At 34.8% G+C, this 13,389-nt stretch overlaps 1 protein-coding gene and 1 long non-coding RNA gene across 5 annotated transcripts in view; one reads left to right on the top strand and one right to left on the bottom strand.

Annotated features, from left to right (window-relative positions):
- The window catches only part of LOC118201628 (uncharacterized), a 52,145-nt gene extending 44,500 nt beyond the window's left edge, over positions 1-7,645 (bottom strand). Inside the window, exon 1 of the long non-coding RNA XR_015041158.1 lies at positions 7,522-7,645. This is a non-coding gene — a long non-coding RNA (uncharacterized LOC118201628). The remainder of the gene's footprint in view (positions 1-7,521) is intronic.
- The window catches only part of LOC118199634 (uncharacterized), a 286,569-nt gene that overhangs the window by 28,209 nt on the left and 244,971 nt on the right, over positions 1-13,389 (top strand). Inside the window, exon 1 of one of the 4 annotated variants that reach the window (XM_085816802.1) lies at positions 6,974-7,758. The exons of 2 other annotated variants lie outside the window; for them this stretch is intronic. In XM_085816802.1, coding sequence (XP_085672928.1) covers positions 7,627-7,758 — 132 coding nt within the window. In that variant the 5' untranslated portion in view covers positions 6,974-7,626. Of the gene's footprint in view, positions 1-6,973; positions 7,759-13,389 lie in introns of those variants that run through there. One more of the 4 variants, XM_085816840.1, reaches the window with a different exon arrangement.

The following is a 13,389-nucleotide window of genomic DNA, read 5'->3' as shown; positions in this document are numbered from 1 at the left end:
TGATTATCGAAAGAATTCTCAGTAGAAGGTCAAAATAATCATTTCTAACTACAGTCGACGTTAAAAACGTTTTACATGTTGTAGGCATGAAATCCTTTTGCTAAATCAAAAAATCAAAACGAACTCAAATTATATCACACGCATCAGTTTTAGTTATGACATTAAGTGTACTTATTGTAACCTATGTTTTCGTTCAATATTTCGAGTATCCTGGGAAATAAATTTCGTGAAAGCGATTAAATTTAGAATCTGTCAAAAAGTTTATAACATCTTGAAATTTCATAGATTATTATTAAAAATTGATGAATTTAAAGATACAGCTGTGATGGAAAATCATTATTTTGCATAGATATATATACATACTGTGTATTGTATATGAAGAGGGCCACGTTGATTCCTGCAAGGTAAGTTTATTACAATCGTATTCGAAATCGATGTTCAATTTTGAAAGATAAGTGCACAAATATAATAGTGATTAGGAAAAACAAGTACATATTGTGCCCTTAGTTGGATGTTATGATGAAACATGAAGAGGAAACTTTCTTATCTATTTATATCTCCATACCTTTCGTAATGGTGAGATAAACTTTCTAGTCTACTTACTTCTACGCATTTTAATTTTGTATTGGAAATCGAGGAAATTATAAATTTATGGCATAATTTTATGTTTTCACTTTATTAAATTTATTTGAATCATAAATTATTGGAAAATATAGATATTATGTAACAATTGCCGAAGACGTGATAACGCATGCGTCGAAAAAAGGTAAGATTATAATTATTTATGCTACAAACATATAGAAAATTCTACTCATTCTTTTTTTTTTTTAAAATATATGCGTTAGCGTATATTCTAAAAATACAAAATTGCGGGACTTTGCAAATTGTGTCTATTTTTACGAAAAGTATTGAAGTTGAATACCTTAGAAGAATTATGTAAATATTCGAGTCGAATACGTAAGCGTATACATGCGCGTCTACTGAGCTATGATTGTGGAGGGAATGTTAAGCGCGTGAGGTATTTGGGTGATTTGGCTCGTACTCCTTCATGGTATTGGCCATGTTTCTCGCAAGAGTTTCTCGCAAGAGTTGAGTAAGTTTTATAAGGTAAAATGATTGACCAAGAACATATGGATGATGGAATGATATGGAGAATAGTCGAAAGATTGAAAGTAGGCTAATCGCAAGTGTAGGTGGCTCCGGAGTTGAGTATAACGCCCAGTTTCCTCTGCGATTTGTGGAAACTGTTAAAGTGCATTGGATTCATATCGAGAAGACGTGGACAAGGTCGATCAAGATTTACGACGATGAATGAGAATCGTTATTTCGTACTTTTCGCGCGGCGACACAGGATTCCTAAAGCTTCAGAGCTCTCACGTGCGTTGTATACTGAGTTTGGAAAAGTCCAATGGTCTACATATGCCCTAAAGATTCATGACATAGGGCAGTATGTCAGAAGACTCGCTGTTTGCGTCCCGATCACCAGTACACTAGAAAGTGCGTTTAGCATGGTCCAGACAACATGCGCTTGGAACCAGACTTCTGTAAAGCACCGTGCTGTTTACAGATGATTCGAAATATAACCTGAGTACTGATTCTCGCCGTATCTGTAAATGGAGAAAGCTTAGAACACGATACTATCTCTCTTTCATCAAGAAAAACGATCATTACGTTGGTGGAGGTGTAATGGTTTGAGCAGGCATGATGTTGCACGGTCGCGCGTCCTTGAATATGTGTGACAAGCAGTTTGTTAATCGAAAATTCGTTAAAGTTTTACAAAATGTGAAATCGACAATAAAATCAAATTCCAAATTTGGGATTCCAGATGCCCATATTCGAGTGGAGGACTACGTTATTCAAAATTGGATGTTTCTAGGTACTATTGTTCTCTCACAATGCGAGAAACATTCAAACATTCATGCAGTTCTTCATTACTTAATTTCTTTAAGTATAAGGCAGGGCTCTAATATTTGATGACAGTAATTTGAAAAGTGATACAGACTTTTATAGTGAAGCAATGTAAAATGCCAAAACGAAATGCTAACGCCCATTTGGGCTAATAAAAATTTAAATAAGATGAAATAAAAGTTCATGCGATTCATTTTATAGCCATTATTTTTTTGGTTCATTTATTCCAAATGGAATTCGACACGTTCGTGCTGCTTCGATGTACTATAATGTTTAGTCATACTCATTTTCTTTACCTAAGAATAAGAAGAGCACTTAGATAAATAAAACAAATATAGAAAAAAAACTCCCCTCTTCTTCATTTGAGAATACAAGAGTGAAAATGGATTCAGCTGGTATTCTGGTTTCAGCTCATCGAATTTATTATTTATTACCGCTATTGTTATATTATTTATTGCAGCTTGCAGAATAAATGACACTTTTCACGTCAGTTTGAGTAAAGGAAGTACGTTTAAATGATTTTTTCCCTCTTGATCATTTATTTTAATGTTATGTACCTGTCAGATTTTCGACGCTGGATCGGTTAGAATGTCACTGCTTTGTCACTTATTTTACTAACAAATTGCATATTAAGAGTTCTAGCAAATGCAGTGAAATATTGTTCTGTTTTCTTTGTGGTAATGCTTTTGAAATATTTTGATGTCGCATTTTAAGTTTTAGAAAAAATTTTCAGTTTATTTAGTTATTTGGGTAGTAATCCAAAACGGTTAAATAAAAATTATCAAAGTTTTGTTTATAGTTTCTAAATTTTTAGTTTAAATGTTCTAAATAATCGTATAGTATTTAACATAAAAAATATGTAATATTGTATTAAATAAGCTGACCAGACAGGAAAGTCGTTAGTGACTCTGACTGCCGTGTCCGAAGGTCTCGGGTTCGACTCCCGGAGAAGGCATGGATGTAATTTGTCTGTCCCTTTATAGGAGGCAACAGTGGCCACTTATTAGGTGCTTCAATAATAAAAGTGGCCGCCAGTGCTCGCCTTAGTAGTGGCCAAAGCTTATAAACGCTTAGGGTTATGAGCTTTGGCCGAAATATACCGCACACGCTTAGGGTTATAAGCCGCACACTGAAATATACCGAATGTTCAAAGAGTCAGATATTTTTCATTACATTCAAATAAGCCGTTTCAGTTGTGCTGAGAGTGTTATCCATATGAACGACAGTAATATACTAAAATAAATATTTTCGGCTAGATCAAAGTTTAACAAGAAGGAGAGGAAGACCTAGAATGGACAGATGATGCAGAGGAGGATTGTTTAGGAGGGGTTTGGCTGCTAGAAGGCATTTTGAAAAGAGATGGTTGGTGGTTCAGAAGGCTTTGGCCCACCCTTCGGTGTTGCGTCATGGATGATGATATATAATATGTATTACCATTCATTTTCGAGACTGGTCAGTGGTGAAATGGTTAACACTACTGATGCTGGTAGTTTTTTACTCGAATTCAATTATGGTGACAGTAGATTCCTGGGCCGCTAGCATAAAAGGAAGTGAACTAGTGGATATTACTGCTAAGTTTGCTACTACAGCGTCCAGTCTTCTGGTTCCATCAATAGACATCAAGGTGATAATCAAATGTAAAATTACCAATAAATACTGGGATGGTCAAGATAATAAACTAACAAGAGTTAAGCCCACTATAGACCTCGTTAAAGGATTAAGAGTGCATTCATTCCAGTTACGGGGTCTCAAAAGAGTCTCGTATTTTTATTTTTTGTCACCACCTACCAGTTCTGGGCATGGGTAATTTGTGCGCCTGCAACCTTCCTTGGATGCGGTAGCAGTTGTTTCTCAGGGTCTTTCTCCGGAATCGAACCCTGATTCCCAGTCACCCGTTACGACCATGGTAGGCGCATAACCTACCAACGACAGTTGATAAGGCAGACACTTGAAAGATACAGCTCGAAGTTATACAGAGTCACCACATGATAGTCCGATTGGTCGTGACCACGATTGGTAAGATCACGAGGTCCGACTGGTCTAAAACAGAAGGGAAAACGTCCTCTGAACTCGTGTGAGAATTGGTCGTGAGCATTCTCTGAAAGGTGAGAGAGATCCACTTCCCGTGAATTGCAGTGGCATTTTGACATATTGCCATATTTTACATGAATGTTAATCTTCTAAATATTTTTACCTAAAACGTATTAATTGTTTAAATCTGGATTTAGTTGGTTTAATTGGAAGACGACTTCATTAGAAATTGTTTGGATTTTTAAAAGATACTAAATTTTACTATAAATTGTGATTTTTTTTGTTTTTATTCTTAATTTTATCGCGACTAAACTGTATAGGAACTGCACACCTGCAGTGTTTTAAACGATATTTTAATTCGCGCGTTTCCTTATTTGTTTTTATCTTCATGGTTTTAACATACCCAAAGTGTTCTTGTTTTATACAGTCCTGTCACTGTTTCAGTTTTTAGTTTAGTTTTCTGATCCGTGATATAGTACGCGGTGATTGCAGTAGGAATTGCTTCATTTTTATATAGTTTCTCTTTTATATGTTACTGTATAGACAGTTTTCTCGATTTTCTATTGCTTTTTGGATCATTGGATTCTTGGCAATTAATTGTCAATTTCAACTGCTTCGCTTCAACCAGTAGTTTGTCGCAGATACCGTCGACAGGTTTTGCCCCAGAAATTGCAGTGCAACCAACCAATAACGATTCCGGTGAACTGGTTGCTGCTGGTTTATTTGATTATGACAAAGCACTCCAGGGCTTAAGGGGAGGGATACCTTTGTGGAGGACTTTCTAAAGGAAACTATGTAGCTTGCATACATGTTACACATGATGAAAACCGCGAAAGCACCCATCGGTTGACGGACTGAAGTCGTTTTTCTCGTACACTGAATGAGTGGTGCCAGTAGAGTATAATACCCAGGTATAGTATATATATATATATATATATCCGCTATGGCGACAATGCAGTCACTATAAATGTAATTATAAATTGGAAGAACACGGAGTAGTTTCCATGGAGCTTCTACGTTGCCAGTCCATTAAACTGAAAACAATGAAAATACTAGAATTAAGTGGTCTTATTCATTCCGCTATTGGAATTATCTTCTTCGTTTAATTCTGATGCAGTCTTCCTTCTAGTGGTTAAGACCATTGAATATTGGTAGTTCAATCCGGTTCAATTCCGGGCTGGCTGCATTGGTATTTTTTGTAGATTTCCTCACATGTAACATGAATACGAGCCAGTTTCCCTTAGAAAATGCTCCTCGGAGGCTTTCTTTTCCTTAGGTATGTAACCCTCGAGTACTTTGCAATATGCGGTTAACCTTATAAATTTAATGCTAGAATTTTATAATTACGCAGTATCTTAAGAATTCAAGCTCATACGTGGAGTCATGTATGTACATTTCAATCTTCTTATAATTAATTCTTATGCATATATTATTAATGGACAAAGACTAGTTTCCTTTATAAGAAAGTCATCAATATTCAGTGACACTTCGAACGGAGTTTGAATGCCTGCAAATTAATTTTTCTTAAAAGGTCCTCCACGGAGGCATACTTTCCCTTAGGCAGAGATGCGTGACGTGTATGCGAGCGAATTTTCTTTAGAAAATCCTTCACGAAATGCATCCATTCCCTTAGGCAGATAACCCTAGTGTGTTTTGCGGTAATCAACTAAACCAAACCAAACCCAAACAGGCAGCCGCTGTGTGCTTTGATATTCTGCAAGTAACCTAATCTAAGCTTTACTTTTTTTCAGTGCCTCCTCTTCTTCTGATAGTATCTATTAAAAGTTACTAAACTTTAAAATAGGCGTTTTAAAAAATAAATTTTAGTTTTGCTATTTTTAGTGATATAGCGGACATAATTCTCTTCCATTTAAAATTTGATGATTTCATATTACTGAAATTTGAATGTGAGCGTATTTCGCCAACAATGTACTAGTTAATGTTATCCAAAATTCAGTCAGATATGGGAATTAATTTTTTTAAAAAATGCCCAATAAATTTGAATTAAAGCTAAATTTTATTCCCCAGTAGTTTAATTTTACTTAATTTTAAGCACTGTTGGTTTCTTTTCCCCTTTTGTAACGCATCAGCTGGTTTTCTGGCAGAGATCAGAAGTTTATACGCTTTTCTGAATATCATTCTTACTTACAGAACTCATAATTTTAAATTTTGATAGTAAATAAAGAAGTATAGTAGTGAATTTAATTTAATAAAATCTTCACTGCATTAGTATTTTAAATCTTTGAAATATATAAATTTTACTGTGTAGTAAGTCCGAATGTTAAAACCGTTGAGTGTTGAAAATTCGACTTGGGTTTGATCCCAGAAGAACGGGTTGGCTGCGTGATGGATTTTCGTGGTTTTCCGCATATGTAGCGTAGATACCAGCCAGATTTCTTTAGAAAATCATGCACGAAGATATAGCCTAGTGTACTTTTCCAAGTTCAAATAAACTTAACCTTATTGTGCACTATGTTAATAACTCATTGCTGTTTTAGATTCATAAACTAGGCTAAGTTTTCCAGATAAGTGCAAGATATACATGATAATTTTAATAATTAATAAAGCTGGCTTTTTATAGCATTACCTTCAAACTAAAATGCTCTGTGCATTTCAAGAAAAAAAATGACTTGGTCTAATTTCTTTAGAAGCAAACTGTTAATGGAGACAGCATTTATAAACAGCATACACTTTGATCTTGCAATTAATTGCAAAGTTAATTATTTAAAAAATTGTAAAAAAATTAATATGCACGAGAGAAAAGAATACGAATTATCATTTACATTATATTTAATTCCTCCATTCTAAAAGTAATTATATAATTTCAGTGATTCGCTTTGACAGCCAGAAATGCTGAACAGCACATAAGTTCGAGATTTAAACTATTTCAAACATGAAAAAATTAAGGATTCTAGTTTATTTCTTTTGGCTCAAACCCAAAGTGGAAAAGGTCTTGAAACTCGCCAACTGAGAAATTTTGTCGCCAAAGCTAGGAAACTGTATCCCGTTCCCCGACGAAATGCAGTTCGAAATGACTAGTAAACAAGAGAGTACCGGCGAAGGTCTCACGTTTTCGGCGAGACCTTTTAGCTCCAGCTGTTACGTCAGGCGATAGTTCTTTTCTCCTCTGTAGGGGCCTGCGGATTATTCCATTCTTAAGTGAGTCGTACTCTGGAGCTGTTGTAAATTTTGATTTCAAAAACTATTCGAAAATTTGTTTCATTATTACGATAACGAATATAGACTGAAACCGAACGGAGAAATTATATTCCTTCTGCTGCTTCCAATTTTTTTATATATATAACTGAGAAATTTAAAAATAACTCTTCCGATTAGAAAGTGGAATTTATAATCTCTGTTTCTGTGATACTATTTTTTTTTATCTGTATTGGTATATCTTTATTAAGTTATGAGATAGAGAAGGATAAGATAAAATTGAATGTGTGATCCTGAAGTGTCGATTATCACAGCTACGTTCCTATCAGCTGGATATCTAAGATCAGAGAAAGAAGAGCAACTTAGTAGTAATAAATTATGCCCATAGTGATGTTTTCTAAGCCTAAATGTAGGCCTAGTGCTTACCTGAAGAAAATCGACGCAGCAGATGGAATTTCTTCGCCGTAGACCGCAATGTGAACTTCGGCAAGCGGAAATTGACCATCGCCGCAGCCGCATCTTCAACGACCCATGTTGCCCCGCGGATGCTGCTGTTGTTGCAAGGACGAAAACGAGATGGCGCCACGGGACCATTTCGGGGACCTAGCGCGGGATGAGAGAGGCTCCACCGTGGGATGCGCCGATTTCTGCGGATCCAGCCGGGTAGGTAATATGAAAAATGTGAAGCATGCAAAATTATTCACCCGCCACCTTTTTCTGTTAAAATAGGCAGAATTGCGCAGGGAAGGGAAGGATACCTAGGGATACGTATTGCAAATGCACGAATTCATGTGTATGGAATGTTATTAAGACATTACACTCTTTTAGAAAAGTGTTAAGTAATGCGTTATTTAAATATGCTAGCTACTGGCACATTTCTTTAGTAATACACAGTTGCTTTCAACATGCACATGGTGTAGAATATCTTTCACGTAATTACTCAAAATTGTAATAATATTCATGTTTTACGAATTCTGAAGGAAAGAATTATTTACTTTAGGTTTTATTGCAGTTGGCCATCTTTGATTTTTGCTATTATTATTATTATAAAAATTTAAAAAAAAAAAAAAAAAACTGTCGCTCAGAATATTGCATTGTACTGTAATATTATTGGTTAGTCATTTCTTGCATTTCTTCTGGAACATTAGTCAGACTGTAAATGTTGATGACTAAGTTATAAATAATTGTATGTTATTGATGCAAAAAACAAGCTAAAAAACCACTACACATGAAAAAAATATAATAATCTTCGTTTAACTGTAGAAAGGGATCCACGTCTCTTACACTGGGAGGATAATAATCTTGCAAATATTTTTTTTTTTTATTTAATGCTTCATGAAAATATGAAGTAATAAATTTCAATAACCCTTTTAGAAATCGTTTAGAAATCATTTATTTTTGACTAGGAGGGGCGATTTTTATCATTGCTAGAATGAATTCATTACTTTTAGTTAAACAAAATACGCTTTGAAAAAATTATCATTAAAAAGTCATATTATCATTATTTTAATGTATTTTTCACGAGTGACAGAAATGCATGTCGAAACACATAGGAGCAATTTTCTAAACATAATTTTTATTCCTTCATTTATATGTTTCATGAAATTACGAATTCGTCGTAACTTCATATTGATACGTATTTTTTAGTGCTCATTTATTTTCTGACTTTGAGGAGGAAGAACAGGAATTGTCAAAAGGTATAACAAGCCTGAAAACAATTTCAATTAATGCAGTTTTCAAAACGATCTATTTTTTTTTCTCTATTTCAGAATATAACAGATCTTTAAAGCTCTGCTTAATGCATAATAACTTTAATAATGCGCATATTCTTATTTTGTGCTGCATATGGCATTGCAGAAAATACGTTTCAGAGTATAAAAGAATCAAAGTATAAAAGAGTATAATATAATCAGAGTTTCAGAGTATAAAAGATCTGAATTACATTATCTTATCTGCTTCAGATTTATGCTTTGCTTAGAAAGAAAACTAGAGTTGAAATTAATTTTAAAAAATTACGATTTCAAGAAATTAGTTGTTGCTAATACATATGATATTTTATGTTTAATGATGAATTATTCTTTAACAATAAGTTTTCTCCCCAAGAGAATGTTAAAAATTATTTCATAATATTTATAATAATTTTATGCAGTGAAAGATTTAATAGTAAGAGCTTATAGTACTCTCAGAAAGTATATTAGGTATGAATAGAGTTATTAAACTCTTGTGCTTTTATGTATGCATTATACATATGTGTATATTAACAGATAATAATTAATAACATACTGACATTGTTTTGTGATGAAACAAAAGCTAATCGGTAACGAACTGCAATAACTAAGCCCTACGGGTTACTATGATTGGCTCTTAATTATTATGAGTTACGTGTGCGTGAAGGGGGATGGGTAATTTTGGACCGAAAGCACCGCTTATGTGGTGATTAATCTTATTTCGTTGCTCTTTCTAATAACAAAATAGCTGTAGGTAATGTATATTACATCGTTGCCTACGGCTTTATTAATTTAGGGAAAATGATTAAAAACTAATCCATTAGAGACAGGAAGCATAGCTCTGGTATGCAGACTTCATTTTTATTACAAAAAGTGCTTTTCGTTTTAAGTATCTTGATTGGGGGATGTAGAATTCATTGAAGAAAATTTCCCTCTAAGAGTATTTTTTGTTTTCGCATTTTATAAAGTTATGCTTTCTTAATTTTCTTGTTTCAAGAAACTTTTTAGATAGTGGCCTGAAAAATATTATCATCTGTTTCGATATTATTTCGGCAAATGCAGCATCGTCCAGAATGTGATTACTAGCTAATTTAGAGCTCTTTGTGATAAGTGAGTGTATATTTTATGGATATCCAAATTAACATCTAAATTCGCTGCTGAGGTGATATTTGATAAATAATTTATAAACGCAAGTTTTTAATTAGAATGTTCATTTAACCATTAAAATGATTTATATTGTTGAAATCATGATTACAAATTATGAAAAGTTTTCTGGTTAAAACAGGAAATTATGGTTCAGATAGAAATATGAAGTGAGATCATACACGCTAATTGCTAGGAGTTTTGACTAAAACAAATGGCTTAAGCAATTCGAGTATGAATGTTTATTTAATAATTCGGAATCCATTTTAAGTAGTCCTGCATCAGTAAAGTGGAAATGGTATGATTGATGGCAGTTCAAACCAAATTCAGTTCTTTGCGGTGGCTTGAGTTTTATGTGGTACTTCTTATACATATGTAAAAATAATAAAAAATTTAAATAGGTATTTAAATAGTATTCGTTCTGTAAATGGCCATTACTGTGAAATTTAAAGTGGATTTATAACATATTATTATAGTATGCAAAAAGACTGAACCTCCAGAAGACAACAGATATAGAATAATTCCAAACTGGGAGTAATTATCGAGATATATATGAGGAACATTCAAATATAAACAGGAATTTATCGGCTAAACTTTATTTGTTGAATATTATGTAGCGAATAACGCACTATATTGACTATTATTGAACGACTAACACTCTGTATTGCCTATTATGGAACGACTAACGAACTATATTTGGACGTAGTCATTGCCCAGGCAATTTCTTGATTCCAGAAGAACTTTGACTGTATATTGGCCCGCTCTTGCAAATCACCAATAAATTTCTCATTAGATTTGAGTTTCTTCCCTCCAAAAAATTTAAGTGAACCGAAAAGATGGAAAAACCTGGAGAGGAGTTAGGTAGAATATCCTACTTGAGATGACTAAAAGATAGGGAACACACCTGTTTTGTTAAGGTATCTTTTACTAATGTTTCCATTCCATCAACACTTACTTTAAGTTTTTTAGTGATTTTTCTAACGGTGATTCGCTGATCAATCCGAATCAGTGCATCAACAGCTAATCAGCTTGTCTTCATAAGTTGTGATTCTCAACTGGTGGGCATGTGGTTCAACTTTCATTTGGCATTCCTTAAAAGACTTGCACTAATCACGTACTGTAGACTCAGAGACTTTCAAACTGAATTTTAAGTCTACACTAAATCTAAGAGGAAATGGCACCTTAATTAGCGCAATACTTTTGTGAACCTCCTGCTCGGACATGTCGATTATAATTAACAGGGGTGATGGAGAGAGAAACTATCACTGCTAATGACAAATTCCAAATACGTTTGTGTTTGCTGAGACATGGTACTTCTTTGGAAGAAAGGTGTATGAAAATATTTCTATATATATATATATATATATGGATATTACTCGTAAAAATAGGAGGTGAAAATGCGAAGAGTCCTAAACCGTACTAAACCAGAGGAAACTGGTAAGTAAAAGATGTACAAATCTGCACCAGCAAAAGTCATATTTCGTAATAACAGAGCATAGAAAAATAAAGTAAGCTTTTATTTTATGGATTATAATTCCATTTTATACCTATTTTTTTATTGTTAAGCTATATAAATCTTTTTCTTTAATATCTAGAAGCATAAGAAAAAATACATGAATTAAATGGTGAATATTCAGAAATAATAAATTTTTCTATACGATTGCAGATGTTTTTAGTTAAACACTGTGTTTTACGAGCATAAAACTGTGTGTTCTTTTTGAAACGATTGAATTCTGCTTTTTGTACTACAGTTAGCAGCTAGGATAGAACCTATCACCTGGGCCACCTAACCACAGGACCAAATGGACTACAGCCCCGGGCCTTTTTAATGGTTGACATGAAAGCGTATTTTACGTAATCATATGGTTATTTAGAAATATACTTTTCTTTTTGGATCAGTGGGGAAATGTTTCCTCAAAAAGTCTTTTGCGTCAGAATTGTGTATCCAACAGCTGCGGAGCCTGGTATAATCTGTTTAAGTAATACCTTTATTCATGTTTAATTATGAACTAAGTTTTATCTAAATATTTAGTATTAGTTCTGTAAATATTAGAAACAATTTCCCTACTAACGTCCAGGGCCGGATTCAGAGTTTTGAACGTCACGGGTGGAAAAAATTTTGGCGCCCTTTTATACATTTTGTAAATTGAGAAAAAAGCCATAACTCGGAAAAGATCGCTGAAAACGACTTATGTCCTTTTTGTTGCTTTGTAAAGTTGGCAACTCTAAGAAGGGTATTGATTAGTAATGTCCATTGTTATAATTAAATTTTTATTGTTGTAATCAAAATTATGAAAAAGAAAACAACAATTAAGTTAAGTATACATGCATATATAGTAATTATCTGGTTTTGACATATGTTTATTCAGACTATATATATATAATACACTGACTACCAATAAGTATTTGGACATCTGTGATAGAAAAGAAAAACTAACTTTATTCAAAATCAATAGTTGGTAGAGCCTCCATGATAAGTAATTGCAGCGTGGACCCTCCGAGGCATACTTTCCACGATTCTTTGTATGACAGCCAGTCGTATTTTCTTCCCCTCGGCTTGGAGAAGACATACAAGTTCCTTCACCGATTTTGCACGGGTAGTGCACCCCTGAATTCGGCGATGCAACTCGTCCCAGAGGTTCTGGATAGGGTTCAGGTCTGGACTCTGGGCAGGCCAGTCCATTCGATGAACTCCATTGCCACCATACCAAGCCTTGGTTAACGTCGAAACATGACAACTGGCATTGTCGTCCTGAAAGTAACAGGGTCCAACCCGTAAAACTGCCACAACGTAGGAAGCACATTGTCATCCAGAATAGTGCAGTAGGCATCGGAGTTGAGCTTACCATGAATGGGAACCAAGGGTCCCAGCCCATACCAGGAGAAACACCCCCCAGACCATAATTCCACCTCCGCCGAACTTGACTGTTGGCACAATGAATTCTGGCAGGAGACTTTCTCCAGGTAGACGCCAGACCTAGACCCTGCCATCCGAACGGTAAAGGGTGAACCTTGATTCTTCACTCCAAAGAACCCGTTTCCACTGATCTACGGTCCAATTTCGATGTGCTTTGCACCACATTAACCGAGCAGCGCGGTTGGACTTTGTGATCAAAGGCTTATGGGCAGCAGCACGACCATGAAAACCAAGCAGATGTGCTTCCTTACGGATGGTATTCATTGAAAGAATACTCCCGGATGCCTGTTAAAACTCCTCGCGGATGAGGGCCATCGGTTGGGTGCGGTTCTTCCGAATTTTTCTGGACAGCACTCATCGGTCTCTATCTCCCAGTTTCGTTGGTCTGCCGACTCGGAGCACATTCCGACAATCACCACTCACCTTCAACTTCTTAATCACATAGGCCACTGTCGATTTTGGGTACTTCAGATCACTAGATATGTCCCTTAAGGATCGGCCACATTT

Source organism: Stegodyphus dumicola, chromosome 1 (assembly GCF_044657685.1).
Source record: "Stegodyphus dumicola isolate Sdum_Otavi_A_Nest chromosome 1, ASM4465768v1".
NCBI classification, from domain to species: domain Eukaryota; kingdom Metazoa; phylum Arthropoda; class Arachnida; order Araneae; family Eresidae; genus Stegodyphus; species Stegodyphus dumicola.
This window is presented reverse-complemented; position numbering and strand designations above follow the sequence as displayed.